The following is a 20,500-nucleotide window of genomic DNA, read 5'->3' as shown; positions in this document are numbered from 1 at the left end:
GGGACAGAAATAACTGAACTAAGCTCTTTAAGAATTCTAGGGTGTAACCCATCTGGTCCCGGAGCCTTGTGTACATTTATTTTATTTAATTTAGCTTGGACCATCTCTACATTCATCCAATTCAGTATATCAACTGATATATTAACAGCACTGGCACCGGCTACATCAGCTGCTCCTTCTTCTGTTGTATATACAGAGCTAAAGAACCCATTTAGTAACTCTGCCTTCTCTTGATCCCCTGTGATCAACTCCCCATTACCATTATCTAGGGGTCCTACATGTTCAGACCTTGGCTTTTTTGCATTTATATACTTGAAGAATTTTTTAGGATTTGTTTTACTATCCTCGGCCACCTGCCTTTCATTTTGTATTTTTGCTAATTTTATTACATTTTTACAGATTTTATTAAGCTCTTTATATTTTACAAAGGCTACAGCTGTACCCTCAGATTTGTATTTTTTAAATGCCCTTTTTTTGTCATGTATTGCCCCTTTCACAGAAGGTGTAAGCCATGTGGGGTTTAATTTGAGTCGTTTATACTTATTACCTGTAGGAATAAATTTTGCACTATAATAACTCAAAGTAGATTTGAAAATCTCCCATTTATCATTTGTTCCATTATTTGACATTAGTTCTTCCCAGTCTATATCCTGAATTGCAGCCCTCATCCTGGGGAAATTGGCTTTCTTAAAATTAAATGTTTTTGCCCTCCCAGCCTGCGTTTGTTTTTTACAGTATAGGTAAAATGTAACTATATTATGATCACTGTTACCGAGGTTTTCACGAACATTGACATTCCCAACAAGATCTGCATTATTAGAAATGACCAGATCCAACAGAGCTTCACCTCTAGTCGGGTCTTCCACAAACTGGCCCATAAAATTTTCCTGCAACAGGTTGAGGAAATGTCTCCCCTTTGCAGTTGAAGCCGAACCATGACACCAATTAATATCCCGGAAATTAAAATCTCCCATTATCACTACAGTACCCGCCTGTGCAGCCCGCTCCATCTGTTTATATATCTGACCTTCCATCTCCTCAGTTATATTGGGGGGTCTATAGATTACACCAAAAGTAATTTTTTCAGTGTTTACCTCCCTTTCTAGTTCCACCCACAAGGTTTCAACCTCCTCACAGTATTCACCCACTATTGTCTCTTTCACACTCGCCTTCATATCACTTCTCACATACAGACATACACCACCACCTTTCCTATTTGTCCTGTCTTTACGAAAAAGTGTAAAACCCTGTAGATTTACAGCCCAGTCATGTGAAGAGTCCAGCCATGTTTCAGCAACACCAACTATATCTATATTTTCTTCCAGTATCAAGGCCTCCAGCTCCCCCATTTTGCTTGCTAGACTTCTGGCATTTGTGAACATACACTTTAACTTGCCTGTCAGTTTTTCACTTTTATTATCAGAAATGTGATTTGACATTAATCGGTCCTTTTTATTTACACTGATGTTTTGTAACGAAAGGATCTCCTTATCTTGTTGTCTAGTCCTCTCCCCACATTCTGTTTCTCCCCCCACCAATATAGTCTGACCCCTCTCTAACCTGGCTACCCCTTTTTTTTCTACATTGACCTCCCTCCTCAGCCCTAGTTTAAATACTCCGCCACCCCAGCTAGAATTCTCTCCCCCAGCACAGCGGACCCCCTTCCATTTAGGTGCAAATCATCTGCAGAATACAGTTTGTACCCCAATGAAAAGTCAGCCCAGTGCTCTAGGAACCCAAATCCTTCTCCTCTACACCAAGACTTCAGCCATGCATTTAACTCCCTAAGCTCCCGCTGTCTTTCCTGTGATGCGCATGGCACAGGCAGTATTCCTGAGAATACAACCTTGGAGGTCCTTCCCTTCAGCTTGTAGCCTAGTTCTTTAAAATTATTCTTAAGGCTCCTCCACCTACCATTTATTCTGTCGTTGGTACCGACATGGACCACGACAGCTGGATCATCACCAGCCCCTCCCAGCAATTTGTCCACCCGTTCCACCACATGCCGAACCCTGGCACCAGGGAGACAGCAAACCATTCGGTTGAGGCGGTCTTGGCGACAAATTATTCTATCCGTCTTCCTGATTATAGAATCCCCTACGACTATCAATTGTCTTGGCTTGCCTGCATTACCATCCCACCGACTACTAGCTGGGCTGTTCTCCCGGCTGTTAGGGAGATCAGTATCCACTAGGGCTGCCATTTCTGAGACTGACACCCTCGCATCATCACCCAACGTGGCAATTTTGCTTGGAATGCCAGAAACCGGATCGGCCTTCTTTGTCTTTGACCCCTTTCTACTGCCCCTAACTACATTAACCCAACTACTTACCTGATCCTGCTCACCCATGTCTTCACCCTCCAGTTGTAACCCACTAACTGCATGCTCTGTGAGCAGCAAGCTCCGCTCAAAATTGTCTATCCTCCTCAGTGTTGCATTCTGCTCCTCCAGATCTCTAATACGAGCTTCCAGGTGAACAACATGCTCACATCTGCCACAGAGATATTCACCCTGGAACTCCGGCTCCAGTCGTGTATACATATGACAAACTGTGCACTGAAGAAAACCTCCAATCTTGCTATCCATTATCCAAGTTACACCAAAACAGCGAACAATTGTCAAAGAAAAAGAAGAGTACTTACTGGGGCTTCAACTCCTCTTTTCAACTCCGGTTTTAGAACTCCACTTAGTTCACAAGCCACTTAAACCACCAAGCTCAGAAAGAGCACTGACCTTCATTCAATGGAACAACAGAATGTGCTGTACAGAGAGATGAAGGTGAAACTGATGATGTCATCGGTCATCGGTCTCTTCCATTAAGCTGTTCTTCACCTTTAAAAATTTTTAAAATAAATTGATCTTAATTGATTCTGAGTTAAAGGGGTTTTCCCATCTTGGGCATTTATGGTATATCCACAGGATATCATGAATGTCCAATAGATGTGGGTCCCACCTCTGGGACCCACACCGATCTCTAGAACACGGCCCCCTAAACCCCGTTCTACCTTGCTCGGCTCCCGTTGCCTCCTGGCCATTTCCTGATTAGGTGGTCGGGAATTATAGAAACAGTGTAGCATGGCGAACTACGCTGTTTCCGAAGCTCCCGACCTTCGTTTGACTCCTCCATCAATGAGCCAGAACGGATCGTCTCTCTCTCAGAGAACATGGCGCATCATTATAATACATGGACAGACTATGGATTTCAATAAGAACTGTGTAATGCTTTTTTTTCTCCTGTGGGCGCGCTGCAGAGGAATTGAACAGTTGCTGCTGGAGATCGTAACAGATTAAAGCACATTTCTGGGGCTGCCATAGGATTCCGGTGCTATCGCCAACCATACATTTCCCCTACAGCGGCCACTGCAGGTGAAATGTAGTATTACAAGTCAGTAATTCCCATGGCTCCATAGCGGGAGCTCCTCTTACTTAGTGGCTCTCCACTCTGGCTCATAGAGCGGGGTTGCTGTGCCTAAAAGAGCACATGGTCAGGTATTGATTTATTGAGATAACCCCTTTAAGTTGTAGAGTGATAGCAATTCTATTGAGTAGTTCCTCAGTAGTATCTGCTTCTGGAAAAGCTGGGTGACAAATTTTGCCTCTATTACCGCTCCTACATGGGTTGTCACCCAGCTTTCCCTGACTTCTAAATGGCATATTTGCAGCAATATAGATATTACCTCCTTCTAAACGTCAAACCTGAAGAGTAATCTCTTGGGAAACATTAGATTGTTTCCATTGACCATAAGATTACACAAAGAATAAAAGTTATGAATATTCAAAGTGATCAAATAAAACCAAACCAATCATACAAGGACCCATTGTAAAATGTTATCTACCAACCCCAATGGGCAATATTCTGTATAATACAATTTTATTAACTCTTTGATAACATGAAAAAAGCAAATTTCATGCTAATGAGTCTATATAATGACATTTTACAATAGTCTCCAGCGCCTCCTATGGGCCAGTTATGTTAATGTGCAGCTCTGTTTATGCCGTTCTACTGTGTATACCAGTGGACTCCAACCTGCAACTCAACTGCTGTTGCAAAACTACAACTCCCCGACTGTTTGGGCATGCTGGACATTATAGTTATGCAAAAACTGGAACGCCTTAGGACTTGTCCACACATAACGGAATTGCTGCAGAAATTTTTGCAGTGGAAAAAAATGCGTTTTTACTGCAGAAAATGGTGCGGATTTTGCTGCGTTTTTCACAATGTTGGGAGATGGCGACATCTCCTCTGAAAAACGCAGCAATTCAATCCACTTTCCGCGGCAGGAATTCACATTCTGTGGTATGAAAAATACGCACCGCAGGTCAACATTTGTTCGGAAATTTTACGTCGTGTGTGGATGACATTTGTTAAATCTCACCCACTTTGCTGCTACTGTATTCTGCTGAGTATTTTCCGTCCGCAATCCCGAACAGAAAATACGTAGCAACCCCGTTACGTGTGGACGAGCCCTTAGACTTCAGACCACTATATAGACATTGGAGTCCCGTTATTATGAGCACCTCCTACTTTCCACGTCGGCAGCGCGTAGCCCATGAAAGGGGTGATGTGTGGCGGGCTTGGTGGGTATATAAGGGGTGCGGTCGGCTGTCTGATCACATATCGCTCGTTGTCATGGGTAAAAGGGGTGATCAGAGTTGCTATAAGAGCTGATTCTTGGCTTTCTGGCCCAGGGTGTCGGTATTTCTCACACAGCGCAGTTTGTGAGCTGTTCGCGCGCTGCTGTGGTGACAGTGAATCGTGAGGGGACAAATGTCGCCATTAGGAATAACCGAAGTGAAACTGCGGAGCACTAACGTGCCATTGATAAAAGAGGTGAACGTCGGCTACGAAGGTGCGCGAGGGAAGAACGTCACGCTACAGAGGAGAAATTCACCGTGAAAACCAACCAGGGGGCGAACAGACGTGTGTCTAATACAACAGCTCAGCGAACCCGACTGCGTATGGGGCTCCGAAGCCGACGGACGGTCACTGCTCCTGTGTAACAAAGGTGCAGCGGAAAAAAGGCTCCAATTTGCGCGGCAGTATCGGGATTGGACCCCCGATGATTGGTAAAGGGTCGTCTTCTCTGATGAGTCACGTTTTCTGCTTCATGGAACGGATGGACGTTGGCGTGTCAGGAGAGAAACATCAGAGGACAAACACCCGGCAACCATTGCTGGAGGAACACGAGCCGGTGGCGGCAGCGTTATGGTCTGGGGGATGTTTTCCTGGCATTCTCTGACCCACTCATCCATGTGGAAGGCTCTGAAGAGATTTGGGTATCAATCCATCGTTACAGATCACATCCCCCCCCGTACATGCTGATTGTCTTCCCCGGGGCAGATGGAATCTTCCAGCAAGACAAGGCGACATGTCACACGGCTAGAAATGTCCAACAGGAAGAGCCCGACCAAGACCTCCAAGTACTTCCCCGGCCCCCTAATTCACCAGACTGGAACCCAATTGAGCATTTGTGGGACCTCGATCGTCTTGTTCGCTCTATGGACCCCCCCCCCCCCCCGCCGGTCTAGCTGCTGTCCGTGCTGCACACGGCGGTTACTCTGGATATTACCTGCTGCTCATAATAATGGGACTCCACTGTGTATATATTTATATATATATATATATATATATATATATCACACTATGTAATTAAGGTAAGACTACATATCACTTAGGCTGGATTTTAGTCGTGTGGATTTTCTCTATACATGATGGTTCTACCATTGGAAATCTGCTCCACCATCCAGAATATTGATCATAATTTGTGTGTGTGTATATGTGTGTATATATATATATATATATATATATATATATATATATATATATATATAATATGATATATACATTTATTTATTTATTTATTTTGTCAGTTACTACATGCACAGTGTTATTCCTGGTGCAGGGCCTGAGAGGGCGGTTCATGACATGGTGATTCAAATAAAACCAAGAGAGAATTTCCGTGTCATGCTCCGCCCCCTCGAGTCCTGCACTAGTCATTACACAGTGTATCAGTTTTACCAGGATTGTTTCCATGAAATGTTGCAGTTTCCACGAGTTGCTAGGACAAACGGCTACACTCCAAGCTACACATGAAATAACTGAATGTCATTGTACAGTATTGTGCTGCCTGAGCCAAGATAAGCAGGTTTCACAGTGACTACAGTAATGGGAAAATTGTAGATACTGACAAAGAGCCGAGTCATAGGGGGGAGTTACCGGGGATGGCTTAGTGATGTCAGTTCCTAACCCCCAGTTACAGTCTCCATGACTCTGCTACATCTGCATCTGCTCAGGCTGTGCATAGTGTAGAGAGAACTTCATCCATTGATGACTTTTATTCAGACCCAATTAAACCCAAAAAATGGCAAACATTTTATTAATACAATACAAATGACCTTTATTACTACTGAGCAGATGAGAAGAAGTATGTGCACCCTGAAAATAGGCAAAGCTTTGAGTATATTTGGACTTGGTCCATATTAATGTCTATGTTTTTGGAAATAAATGTTGGGGGTTCACATACTTTTGGTCTGGTATATACATTCTGTTACAAGCTTTAATTCTTGGATCTGCTGTAGAGACATCACCTCCTCCGTAGTAATTCAGTCATTCTGTTCTTCTTGTCGCCAGATTAATTTTAACCCCCCCCCCCCACCCAATCTTTTTGCTTTGTCCTTCTGACCTCCTCGTCTCCTGATGGTGTTGATGGTTTTCCTATGATTCTAGGGCTGTGAGTTGTGCGGTCATCAGCCGTCATCATCCCTCGTCTGCACTCTGGTTACTGACTCTTTGTGTTTATAATTAGCAGATTATTCCTTCACTAATTCTCCATAGATTCTCCCATAATTCTCCCACCTCTCTCCTCCCGCAGTGATTTATCAAAGTGCATTCAATTAGCTATGACAATAAAAAAATCTGAACTTGAATCGTGAACACCGGGTCGTTTTTAGGTTCAAAAGTCTGATAGAGCTTCAAATCCCCTCCATGGACATAGAATTTTATTTTTGAACCCTATGTTCCTGCAGCCACCACCAGGGGGAGCTTACTGCATATATTTATACATTGAACTCAATAATAAACAGTATACAGAAAGCTCTTCAGCTCCCCCTAGTGGTGGCTGCAGTCAGACAGAATTTTATGCAATTCTGGTGAAATTATTACTAGATGTTTTCTGGCATAGAAAAGTTGTAACCGGTACAAATTATGCAATTTGCTCACAACACTTTTCTAAAATGTGTCGGGGACTTAGAGAAAGGGGCGGGGCCACCCACACCCTGACAAATTTATGATAATTTTTGCCAGAAACTGTTTTAACTGTAAAGGATCTGCCAGGCACAGCTTCGGGGTTAACTCCCATAGGTAATCAGTCTGCACCTGCTTCTATGTCTGTGAGACTGACTCCATCTTCCACCACTCAGGATCGCAGGCTTAGGAGTGGGAGAGCCTATTACAGTCTGGCCAGACGGAGCTAGCTCCCGCCCTCTGTCTATTTATACCTGCCTTTCCTGTTCCTCCTTGCTTGTGATTCTTCTCGTTTGCTTTCCTGGCCCTGCTGCAGCTTCTGAACTATTTGACCCTGCTTCATATTGACCCTGGCTTACTGACTACTCTCCTGCTCTGCGTTTGGTACCTCGTACACTCCTGGTTTGACTCGGCTCGTTCACCACTCTTGTTTCTCACGGTGTTGCTGTGGGCAACTGCCCCTTTTCCCTTAGCTTCTGTGTACCCTTGTCTGTTTGTCTGTCGTGCAATTATTGAGTGTAGGGACCGTCGCCCAGTTGTACCCCATCGCCTAGGGCGGGTCGTTGCAAGTAGGCAGGGACTGAGTAGCGGGTAGATTAGGGCTCACTTGTCTGTTTCCCTACCCCCAGCATTACATTAACTGTTACTGATAAGTAACATAAGGGATTATTTGTCATTAGGGAAGTTTTTTTGGTGCATTAGGCTCTGTTCACATCTGCGTCAGGGCTTTCTGTTGTTCTGCAATGTCAACGGCGCAGAACAATGAAATACTAGAGACGCCGGATCCTTTGCATGATGGCAACCAACGGCGGCCAATGTCTCCCATTGGTTTTCCGTCGTGTTTCCCTCACGGTGTATGCCATTTTGCCAGACAGAATAGCGGAGCCTCCAAAGTAGATGTGAACAGAGCCTTAGGCTAGATTTAGAGACAGCATTTTTGGACCTTTTTCGTGGCATTTTTAATGGGGTTTGAGTAGAGTTTTTCATGTATTTTTTAGTGCAACCATTTTTTTCAATTAAAGCCTATAGTGAAATGTAAAGTAATACAAATACAATATAGATAATGCACTACATACAACTGCGTTTTGGTTTGTGTCGTTTTTTGAGACAATTTTGCGGTCAGTGGCGTTTTTTCCAGACGCAGTATGCTCGGGGTATGGCGTTTTTTCAGGTGTTTTTCCCATAGGCTTTTCTATAGGACATCAAAAACACATAAAAAATTTTTTGTACATGACTCCAAATTAAAAACGCCTCTAACAACGCCATACAAAAAAGCCTTTTTTGAGGCAGTTTAAATTGGCAGAACAATTCTGTGTGTGAACAAGGCCTTACAGTCGGATATTACCTTTTTTATTTTGTTTCTTTTTCGTGTTTATCTTATTACATTTGTCGCATCTCACTCCAGCGTGTTTTAGATTAAGGCTGCCGTATGAATTGCCAGTCTTAATAAATCCCCCCTATATCTATACTGAGGATTTGAAGCTCCGAATCAAAAAAATGGAGCTCCCACCCCTCTAAAGATATATTACTCAGCACAGAACGCTGGACCTAAATGACCTGATGTAAAAGGTGAAGATTCAATTGGAAGATCTTGTCCGGTCTTACAGAATGATTTCGTTTTATAATGAAAAGTTCCAAAACCTTCTGATAAGCTTTGTATTGAAATTATGCTTGCTGTCAGTGAATGAAAACATCAAAGGTTCGAAATCCGTTCTCATCTAGCCTAGTAACACAGCTTATTGGTTTGTTACAATGTACCAGTGTAGATAAAAGTTATTAGTCTGTAGCTCAGGACAGGTGGGAAATTTTGATTTTATCTCCGAGGACTGTCTACACTGATACACTATATATGTATAGCTTTTGCATTTGTAAGAAAGGAATAGGGCGGCATATAACATATGGGGGGTGGGGCTGGACATATATTTCATGGTGTGGGAAAATCTGTATCAGCCACAAATTGCTACAATGTAGAAACCTTACTGTAACACAGAAAGTACACTGTAGGGACAAGGACCGTATTATGGGGGACGTGACTATTTTGAGTATTCTGAGACGGAACAATTTTTGTATTCCGGGTTGGGGTCGGATTTAATAAAGAATTTAATAAGTGCAGAACGCGGAGAAGATTGCGCCCCGCGTTCTCCGGCACGCTGTGAATTTCCAGGCACTATTTCATCTTAGTTTTTCTCTCACGCTGAGGAACATTGCACAAGTTATTTGTAGCGTATATTAAATTCTGAATTCCTTTTGAAGTTTATAATTACGGAGTATGGCGGTATTTTACACCACGTTGTAAGCACTAAATATGTGAATATATAACGAGGGTCTCAATTACGTCTCCCGGCTACACCTTCCCGGGAAACAATGTTATTACTGGTATATATTTATACGTGATTCCGCAAAGAGGGTTGTCATGGTGACGCTTGTAGCGAGGGAAAATTGGACATTGCATGGCAGGATGGATGAACGAAGGTGTTTGGTAGATTGTAGCTCCGCCTCTGGCGCAAACTTTGTCCTGGTTATAAGGTAGAGACATGTATGAGATGTCCACAGAACATCAGATCAACGATGGAATAACAGGAGCCAATATTACTTACGTTATTTATTTTTTCGTTTTTTTTATCATTTATTATTTTATTAAACTTTTTAGTTATTTAATCATTTGTATTCAATTGTTTTATTTATTATTTATTTATGATTTTATTTTACCTTTTATTTATTTTATTATGTTTATTTTATTTCATTTATTTTTATTAGTATTTTTTATTTACGTTTACATATCATTTTAGTGACATTTCGTTACATTGATTTTGTACATTTGTTTCCATTTGTATTTGATTACAATCATTATATTTAGTTTGTGTTATTTATTTCCATTCATTTTACTTTTTACTTTCATTTTATTTCTTTTATTCTTTGATTATATTTTGTTTAGGATTTTATTTGACTTTTCATCTATTTTATTCGTGATATTTTATTAGATGTTATTTATTTTATTTATTTGTATTCGTTTTTTATTTACTTTTGACATCAAATTTTTGTTACATTGATTTTGTAAATATGGTTTCATTTGTATTAATGACATGAATTATATTTAGTTGTTTTTTTTCAATTCATTTTTTTTTTTTTTTACTATATTTTTACTATTGATCTAAATTTCGCCCATTTTTAACAATTCATTGCAAAATAAAGTAACAAAAAAAAAAACCAACGCCATAGAATGTGTCACCGACTTTTAGGCAAATTGTCCCAGTCATCAGGCAGGGAGATCAGAGCGGGGGATGGATTTCTGCATAGCAGTAACGTCGCTTGTCATCCAACTTTCTGGAAGAACATAGAATGAGATAAATCTGATTTGTAAGAACTTGAGGGCCAGTTATATAATATATGTTCTGTGTTCCCGCAGTGCACGGTACCTGGGACGAATGGTCACCATGGAGTCTGTGTTCATCAACCTGTGGAAGAGGCTACAGAGAGAGAACCCGAACCTGCAACCCGCCTCAGTTCGGGGGTGAACAGTGCACAGGACCAGAGAAACAGACCAAATTCTGTAATATCGCCTTGTGTCCAGGTGACTACAACTTTATACATCTCCAGGTTTCTCTCTTGCTATACAGATGTAGCAGAGCTCAATTTGTTAGATATGATAGAGCTGAGTTTTTAAGTTTGACATTTGTAGAAAGACTCATTTGATATGTTATAACAATGATAAGTTTACTATATGTAGCAGAGCTGAGTTTGTCATATGTAGCAGAGTCAAGTTAGCATAGCTCAGTTAGTCAGATGAAGCCGTGCTAAGTTTGACAGAGGTATCACAACTGTATTTGGCAGATGTTGTAAAGCTGATGTTGTCTTATGGGAGAGATCCGATGGGCAGATTTAAAAAAGAGTTTCTCAGTGATGTACACAGCTGAGTTTGTCATACAGTATATGTAGCAGGGCTCAGTCGGTCAGATGCTATTTTTGTCATATTTATCCAAGATCAGTCAATAAGCGTGGTCAAACTCAGATACTCTGATGTAGCAGAGCTAAAATGGCCAAATGTTGCAATGCTGCTGTATATACCTGGCAAATTTGGTTCTTCTACGTATGACCAATTATATGTAGCAGGTCCGAATTTGTCAGATATATATAGCGATGCTCAGTTGGACAAATTTTGCAAATCTCAGTTGTACGAAATTGAACAGATGTGACAAACCTACGTTTCTGTGGTCTAGTGGAGGTGAGTTTGTCGTCTGTAAAAGAGAGCAGTTTGTCAGATATACCAGAGCTAGATTTCACAGATGCAGTGAAATGTATGTAGTTAGTCATTAGCACAATGTCGTATCTCTATAAGTTGTGCAATCTTGTGCTACAAATTCAGCTCTGCTATATCATTGGATGCTTTTTTTCCCCCCGCACAGTTGATGGTAACTGGAACGAGTGGTCCAGCTGGAGTTCTTGCTCTGCCACTTGCTCCAATGGGACTTATAAGAGAATTCGTGAGTGTAATGGACCATCTTACGGTGGGTCGGAGTGTCACGGGCAGTGGTCGGACGTCAAAGACTGTTTCCTGATGCAGTGTCCTGGTAAGAGTCCGAACACAAAATCCAATTTATTTGGGTCTGTTATTTTGCCTTCTCAACGATCCTGTCCTCCAGTCACATCCAGAGCTGTATTCACAATTTTACATCTCACTGTTGTCCCCTAGTGGTTCAGTGTCTGTACTGCGCATGCTCTGCTGTGGCACATTGTCAGAGATGTAGTTCTTACACCAAGTACCCCCTGAACGCAAAAGTTTGGAGTGTAGTAATATACTGAGTCTATCTTCACAGTGCTGAGAAGTTGTAACATGGGTGATTGTGATTGCAGCTCTGGATGTGACTGGAGTATGTAAGTTAGAATCAGCTCTTAATAAGTAAAACAAATTATTCGGGAACTTTCTCAACATTTTATGTTGGTTTACACCCCCTTCAGTCGCGGATATGTTGTATATTTCATATACTCCTCTGCTCGGTGACATTGCAGTGTAGATTTGTTTGCCGTTCAGGGTCTGTGGAGAGCTGGGTGACGTTTCATCCAGTGCTGTAATAACAGCCATTAGTAGTGGTCCCCGTCATCTGTAGGAGGACAGACATCACCTCTCTGGTAACCGGTTTGGTAATGATGGTTTTCTAATCCTTCCAGTTGATGGGAAGTGGCAGCCGTGGGGACAGTGGGGGAGCTGCAGCACGACGTGCGATGGAGGGGCGCAGAAGAGGGAACGCACCTGCTACGGACCATTTTTTGGAGGAGAAGAATGCCTCGACCAACCAGAGGAAAGCAAACCCTGTAATGAGAAGAAGTGTCCCGGTAAAGACTTAGTAACATTACATGATGGGAGTTACAGTGCTGTGCGTGTTCCTCTGAAACTGTATCACACATGATAGGATTAGATACACAAGCTAAGCAGACAGTATCACCCATGAAAGGATTAGATACATTGATTGAGCAGCACAGTATCACATATGATAGGATTAGATACACAAGCCAAGCAGACAGTATCACACATGATAGGATTAGATACAGTAGCACAGCAGACAGTATCACACATGATAGGATTAGATACACAGCTCAGCAGACAGTACCACACATGATAGGATTAGATACACAGCTCAGCAGACAGTACCACACATGATAGGATTAGATACACGGCTCAGCAGACAGTATCACACATGATAGGATTAGATGCACAGCTTAGCAGACAGTATCACACATGATAGGATTAGATACAGCAGCTCAGCAGACAGTATCACACTGAATAGAATTAGATACACAGCTCAGCAGACAGTATCACATATGATAGGATTAGATACACAAGCCAAGCAGACAGTATCACACATGATAGGATTAGATACAGTAGCACAGCAGACAGTATCACACATGATAGGATTAGATACACAGCTCAGCAGACAGTACCACACATGATAGGATTAGATACACAGCTCAGCAGACAGTACCACACATGATAGGATTAGATACACGGCTCAGCAGACAGTATCACACATGATAGGATTAGATGCACAGCTTAGCAGACAGTATCACACATGATAGGATTAGATACAGCAGCTCAGCAGACAGTATCACACTGAATAGAATTAGATACAGCAGCTCAGCAGACAGTATCACACATGATAGGATTAGATACAGCGGATCAGCAGGCAGTATCACATGATAGGATTAGATACACAAGCCAAGCAGACAGTATAACACATGATAGGATTAGATACATAGCTCAGCAGACAGTATCACACATGATAGGATTAGATACACCAGCTCAGCAGACAGTATCACACATGATAGGATTAGATACACAGCTCAGCAGACAGTACCACACATGATAGGATTAGATACACAGCTCAGCAGACAGTACCACACATGATAGGATTAGATACACGGCTCAGCAGACAGTATCACACATGATAGGATTAGATGCACAGCTTAGCAGACAGTATCACACATGATAGGATTAGATACAGCAGCTCAGCAGACAGTATCACACTGAATAGAATTAGATACAGCAGCTCAGCAGACAGTATCACACATGATAGGATTAGATACAGCGGATCAGCAGGCAGTATCACATGATAGGATTAGATACACAAGCCAAGCAGACAGTATAACACATGATAGGATTAGATACATAGCTCAGCAGACAGTATCACACATGATAGGATTAGATACACAGCTCAGCAGACAGTATAACACATGATAGGATTAGATACAGTAGCACAGCAGACAGTATCACACATGATAGGATTAGATACATAGCTCAGCAGACATTATCACATATGAAAGGATTCAATACAGTAGCTCAGCAGACAGTATGACACATGATAGGATTAGATACACGGCTCAGCAGACAGTATCACACATGAAAGGATTTGATACAGCAGCCCAGCAGACAGTATCACACATGATAGGATTAGGTACACAGCTCAGCAGACAGTATCACACATGATAGGATTAGATACAGAGCTCAGCAGACAGTATCATACATGATAGGATTAGATACACAGCTCAGCAGACAGTATCACACATGATAGGATTAGATACAGTGGCTCAGCAGACAGTATCACACATGATAGGATTAGATACAGCAGCTCAGCAGACAGTATCACACATGATAGGATTAGATACAGTGCTCAGCAGACAGTATCGCACATGATAGGATTAGATACACAGCTCAGCAGACAGTATCACACATGATAGGATTAGATACAGTGCTCAGCAGACAGTATCACACATGATAGGATTAGATACACAGCTCAGCAGACAGTATCGCACATGATAGGATTAGATACACAGCTCAGCAGACAGTATCACACATGATAGGATTAGATACAGGGCTCAGCAGACAGTATCACACATGATAGAATTAGATACAGCAGCTCAGCAGACAGTATCACACATGATAGGATTAGATACACAGCTCAGCAGACAGTATCACGCATGATAGGATTAGATACACAGCTCAGCAGACAGTATCACACATGATAGGATTAGATACACAGCTCAGCAGACAGTATCACACATGATAGGATTAGATACACAGCTCAGCAGACAGTATCACACATGATAGGATTAGATACACAGCTCAGCAGACAGTATCACACATGGTAGGATTAGATACACAGCTCAGTAGACAGTATCACACATGATAGGATTAGATACAGCGGCTCAGCAGACAGTATCACACATGATAGGATTGGATACACAGCTCAGCAGGCAGTATCACACATGATAGGATTAGATACAGCAGCTCAGCAGACAGTATCACACATGACAGGATTAGATACAGCAGCTCAGCAGACAGTATCACACATGATAGTATTAGATACACAGCTCAGCAGACAGTATCACACATGATAGGATTAGATACAACCATTTATAGTAGCTCTGTACATTTCAGTGCAGACACATTAGCTGTAGATGAACTACAAATCTCAGCATGCCTTGCCAATCACACCCTGTACAGGACCCCCAGCTGCCACTATATAGCCGGACCTGTGATCTGCTCTCCGGCTCCTATGTGGTAATATTCCTGACAAGTCTCCGGAGTCCCTCCTGTCTAACGTATCACCATCTAATGAATCTCTCACCATCAGCTCTCAGAACGGGCCCCGGGGCCACTGGCAGCTCTACCCCTGTTATTGCCTCAGGACACAAACTCTTGTTATATATAAAATAATCTATGACAATTCTGAGTAATATCCCGTGCAGGGTAAAAATAATGGGAGTTCTCCCACGCGCGCACCTGCGGAGATCACCTGTCTCCACCATCCCACTAATGAAAACACTACAGGCCGCTGTCATAATGAGCCGGGACGTGGTGATTGACAGGTGACGGGAACTGCGGCTAAATGAGCTGCATCAAAGCCAACACCACGGCTCACGAGGCGCCGAGCACGTTCACTTCTGCTGGTGACGGGTGTCTGATAACACCCGAGGGGCGGCGCGCGCATTACTCCGCATCTGCATGCAGCAAGTCATTATATAAAGCTTCAGTAAGCCGAGGAATACCAGGCAAAAAATTCCACAATCCAAATCAGCAAACACCCGGCCGGCCTTAGAACCAGGGCGCATCGGGAGTATCAGCCACTCCTGCAGAAGGGGGCGCCAAAGATGGCGACCGCCACCAATACTTTAATATTATATAACGGTATTAGTTAGACATTGTATATCACTATTATCACATGACTTTATATATGGAGATGCTATATGTATATTGCTATTATTTGAGCACAGTGTGGGGGTATTACAGTACAACATATGGGGGTGGGGGAGGGGTAGAAGGTACGGCACAGGGCACCATATAACATCTCCTGACCATGACAGATGGCTAAGACCACTTCCTTCCCTCTTCACCAAAGTGTAGGGGTCCCAAATGTGTCCCCAACGTTTTAGCCTTTAGGACTCGTAATTATGGAGGGTCGCCATTCTGTAGGATCTCAATGATTTCATTCGGTGGAAGAACTCTCTAGGGGCCATTAAATGATACCCAGAGTGGTTGTCACGTTCGGACCTCAGGACTTATACCCAAAGATGAAAATCCTTATTTTACCCCATGCCCACCCAGGCTGTGATAGCTGAGATATAGCAGCTTTCTTCCCTGCTCACCTTAGTGTGGGGGCCCAAAAAGGGCACCCATTTGGTAACCTCTAGGACTGCTACCCATGGATGACATTTCTTCTCTATGACCCATATCTGTTCATTGTGCTGATCATATCATTGGTAGAACCAACGAAGAGTCCAGCAAGGCTTCAGAGCTAAGATAGCGTCCATCCCTACTCATCAGGAATAGGGGTTCATAGAGCGTGCCCATTTTCTAGCTTCTCTTTTTGCTACTCATCGATGACAATCATTCTGTATGTTCAATATCTATTCACGAAGCTGATCCTACCATTGGTAAAACCATCCAAGTGTCCACCAAGGCAACAGAGCTAAGATAGCTTCCGTCTCTATTCAGCTTAGTGTAGGGGTCCAAAGAGTGCCCCATTTTTTAGCCTCTAGGACTGCTACCCATGGATGACATTTCTTCTCTATGACATATCTGTTCATTGTGTTGATCATATCATTGGTAGAACCAACCAAGTGTCCACCAAGGCTTGAGATCTAAGGTAGCTTCCTCTACTATCCATCTTAGTGTAGGGGTCCAACAAGTGCCCCATTTCTTAGCCTCTATGATTGATACCTATGGATGACAATTGTTCTGCATCATCTATATCTACCTATTCATGGTGCTGATCCTACCATTGGTAGATCCATCTAAGTGTCCACCAGGGCTGGAATAGCTGGCATTAATATTTATCTAAGAGTTGGGTTCCAAAAAGTGCACCTCTTTTTTTAGCCCTTTTTACTTGGTGTGCCCATATTTTTAGGTTCTAGGGCTGCTGCCTTAATATTCTTCATCAATACTATTGGTACAGTAGATTCGACCAGGTGCCCACTAAGAATAAGGTAGCTGACTTCTCTACTCACCGAAGTTTAGGCGATCACTTAAATTGTGGTTATTTTTGATCCTCTGGATGCCAATCCTTCTGCCTGATCTTTACCAGTGATCTCGTGCTGCTCATGCCTATTGTAAATTCTGGCCACACATTATTGAATCAGCTCTTGTGGCTCCTAAGGGACCCATGGATAAGGGGCCACTGATCACATTGACCCCTACAGCATTAGAGTAAAAAAAAAAAGGGGACACAAGGGTTACTGCATTCAGCTCTTCTATATCGGATGGAAAAGAGGGAAAAGTTGGCACCAGGCTCTTCTATTACTGACGGGGTGGGCTGAAGGGAGCATTAAAAGCTGGAGCTGGCACCAAGAGGGTGGTATACAGTGGACCACCGCAATAAAGGTATACCCAGTGTGCGCTTTTTTAAATATGGTGGTCCGTGGACGACGTATGAGATTTAATATGACTCTATGATGCTGTGAGTTTGGGTCATTAGACTCACAATTGGGCCGGTATTTGCAAATTACGCTCGTGTCAAACTGGCGTTAGGCTCTGTTCACATGTAGCTTTATCTTTGGCGAATACGCCACTGAATATACAGACCCAACATATGAAACTGGCCCAAATGTAACCTGAACTTCTCGATGTCTGATCCGTTCTGCTCTCTACATTGGGGGTAATGGCTGCACCTGCCCGGTAATTAACAGTAAATGATTCTGCGTGACGCCACGGATAAGCTGGTAACGACTCCTCTCGCCGGGCACGTTTAATCACGAGCAGATGACACGATTTGGCACGTTCTCCCCTCTTTTCTCTATTTTTGATGTGTATCTCTTTCCTGGCTCTTCTCTCTGCCAGGATGAAGTTAATCATCACTCCTACACCGCGACTAGGAGAGAACGAGCGCCGCAAAACCGTAAACCATATTGGCAAATAGAATTGACCTTTAACAAGAGATCTCTCTGTCTTTCCAGAGCCCCATGAGATTTGTCCGGAGGAAAATTACGCTGCTGTTGTTTGGCAAGAAACCCCAGCGGGAGATACGGCCGAGGTTCGGTGCCCCCGAAATGCCACAGGTAAGGGCAATATGGCCGATGGTTGACTTTCCCATGCTGCCACCTGGCCACGAACATTTCTCTGAACCTTAAACAATCACAGAAGAGAACATGGAAGTCATGGTAGAATATACTGAAAGGTTAGAAGGACTTCATGTCACGGCCCTGGTGTGATCTTTAAAATGTAGCTGCGTCACTCCTGGATTCTGATCAAAGATATCACCTTAGTTGTCGATTATAGGAGTCTAACTTAGTCTAATAATCCACCTCCTGTCTTATCAGCGGTTGCTGGTCTATCTCTCCCCCATACTTTACACTGCATCTCTGCTTCTTCAAGTTGGCCGCTCAGTATAATAACCAGTCAGTGTATGAACAGCTGATTTTCATTAAGGGAATGATAATAATCTAAAATTAGCTAAACCCTAAAGGATAAAGGTCCTTCCTTGCTGCATTATCAGTGCTTGAAGTCACAGGTCCAATGCTTGCAGCTTCTCTTCTCCTGTGTCCCCATGGTAACACTGCCTGGCTGTACTCTGGAGGTTGAGTACTATCATAGGGACATAGAGAAATCATCATCTACAGTATTGTCCACATGCTGTCAGGCTTGGATAGTGACGTATCAATGGTAGATCCCAAGAACGTGGGTTGTGCAAACTCAAACTGATGAGTCCTGGTAATAGGTAGGACATGGGCACAGGAGGGGCAGATACCCATGAGCCCTTTCAGTATAATACAAATCTATTTAGACTTGTGGAAGGGGGAAACATCTTGTAGCGGGGAGTTTTATGGCTGCGGCAGGCATGGAAGCCGCCACTTTGTAGTTGCCCATGTTAATCTTACAGTAGGTTGCGACACATGGAAATAATAATAATAATAATAATAATAATATAATGAACATTGTCTTCTTCTATCTTCACATTTGGTCTTCACCCCCTTCCTGACCCCCTGCAATAAGAAAAGTTATAATTGAAATGACAAACTTGATTTCAGCACCAGGGCAGGTGGACAGCACCAGTGAAGCAGCCAAAATACAGTCTATGGACGGTGCTGCCCAGAAACAGGTGCTGAGGGTCACATACCCGCTGATCTGACAGGTGGCAGTGACTGATGGCATGGTCTGCTTGTTATTATTCAGTAGTCAGCACCGTGACATGTGCCTCACTTCTCATTCTCAGTCATGTCTTCTGTATATAAAGTTGTGCAACTTTCGAATATATTTTGTGATTAAATTCCTCGTCATTTCAAGATCTCTGCTTGCTGTCAGTAGATTCTAACAATCTTGTTTACATCCAGAGGGTTTGTCGCAATTGATTCCATTAGTAAACAATTATCTGTAACATCAGCAGCACAAATCTTTATCCTGTCCTGAGTCTGCTAAACAGCCTGGACTCCAGACTGATACATTGTAACACACACAGGATTGTATAGACAATTGTAGCAAACCCTCAGTTGTGAGCTGTATTAGGTCTGTACAGGTGCCCAGCCTTTCAATGTTGTTACCATTCACTGACAGCAAATGCTGAGGAATTAAAACACAGTCTATTATATATTTTTAAGTGTTTGTCCCTTTAAATTTCCAACCCGCTATATAAGTGGAGGGCTAAGTTGCTCCATAAAGGAAGAAGATGTCCCAGTGCTGGATATATCCCCTCCTCCTGTTTTGCTACATACCCAGGAAGATTTGCCATTCAGGGCCCTGGAAAAGCTGTGTAGCAAAAACAGTGGGAGCTGAAATGGCACCCAGCTTTCCCGGGCACAGATAGACCTAAGATCCAGCTTAATAGGACTCTAAAATTCTATTTCATGGGGAATTTTTTGATTTTAGGGGAAATGCTCATCGATGACTTGGTTGGGGGGATATTCATTGAATCCTGTTGCTCGCTTGCAGGACTCATTCTCCGAAAGTGCGTTCTGGATGAGGTGGGAGACGCTTACTGGGAGGCTCCGACGTACATCAAATGTGTTTCCCTTGACTACAGGAATATTCAACAGATGGTAAGATAAAAAATACCGTTTGGCGTCTCCTCGCCGTCTTATTATTTATGGTTTTATTCAATTTGTTCTTTTTGACTTTTTTTTCTGCGAAACGCGCAGAACTGCTGGCGCTGTAATAATTCAGGTTGGTGGCGTCTCTAGATACGAGACATCCGGGGGAACGGAATAGTTTAAGTGCTTTTGTGATTTGTATTATTATGTGCTCAGCAGGCCGCCATAATTCCCTCTTGAATTGC

General features: G+C 42.8%; 1 protein-coding gene across 1 annotated transcript in view; it reads left to right on the top strand.

Annotated features, from left to right (window-relative positions):
* Positions 1 to 20,500, top strand: part of ADGRB1 (adhesion G protein-coupled receptor B1) — a 615,330-nt gene that overhangs the window by 413,919 nt on the left and 180,911 nt on the right. The window contains exons 6-10 of the mRNA XM_075827930.1: positions 10,651 to 10,815; positions 11,648 to 11,812; positions 12,411 to 12,575; positions 18,189 to 18,290; positions 20,158 to 20,264. Coding sequence (XP_075684045.1) covers positions 10,651 to 10,815; positions 11,648 to 11,812; positions 12,411 to 12,575; positions 18,189 to 18,290; positions 20,158 to 20,264 — 704 coding nt within the window. The remainder of the gene's footprint in view (positions 1 to 10,650; positions 10,816 to 11,647; positions 11,813 to 12,410; positions 12,576 to 18,188; positions 18,291 to 20,157; positions 20,265 to 20,500) is intronic.

This window comes from Rhinoderma darwinii, chromosome 5, assembly GCF_050947455.1.
Source record: "Rhinoderma darwinii isolate aRhiDar2 chromosome 5, aRhiDar2.hap1, whole genome shotgun sequence".
In the NCBI taxonomy this organism is placed as follows: Eukaryota; Metazoa; Chordata; class Amphibia; order Anura; family Rhinodermatidae; genus Rhinoderma; species Rhinoderma darwinii.
The sequence above is the reverse complement of the archived record's forward strand: the minus strand, read 5'-3'. Positions and strand labels throughout refer to the sequence as shown.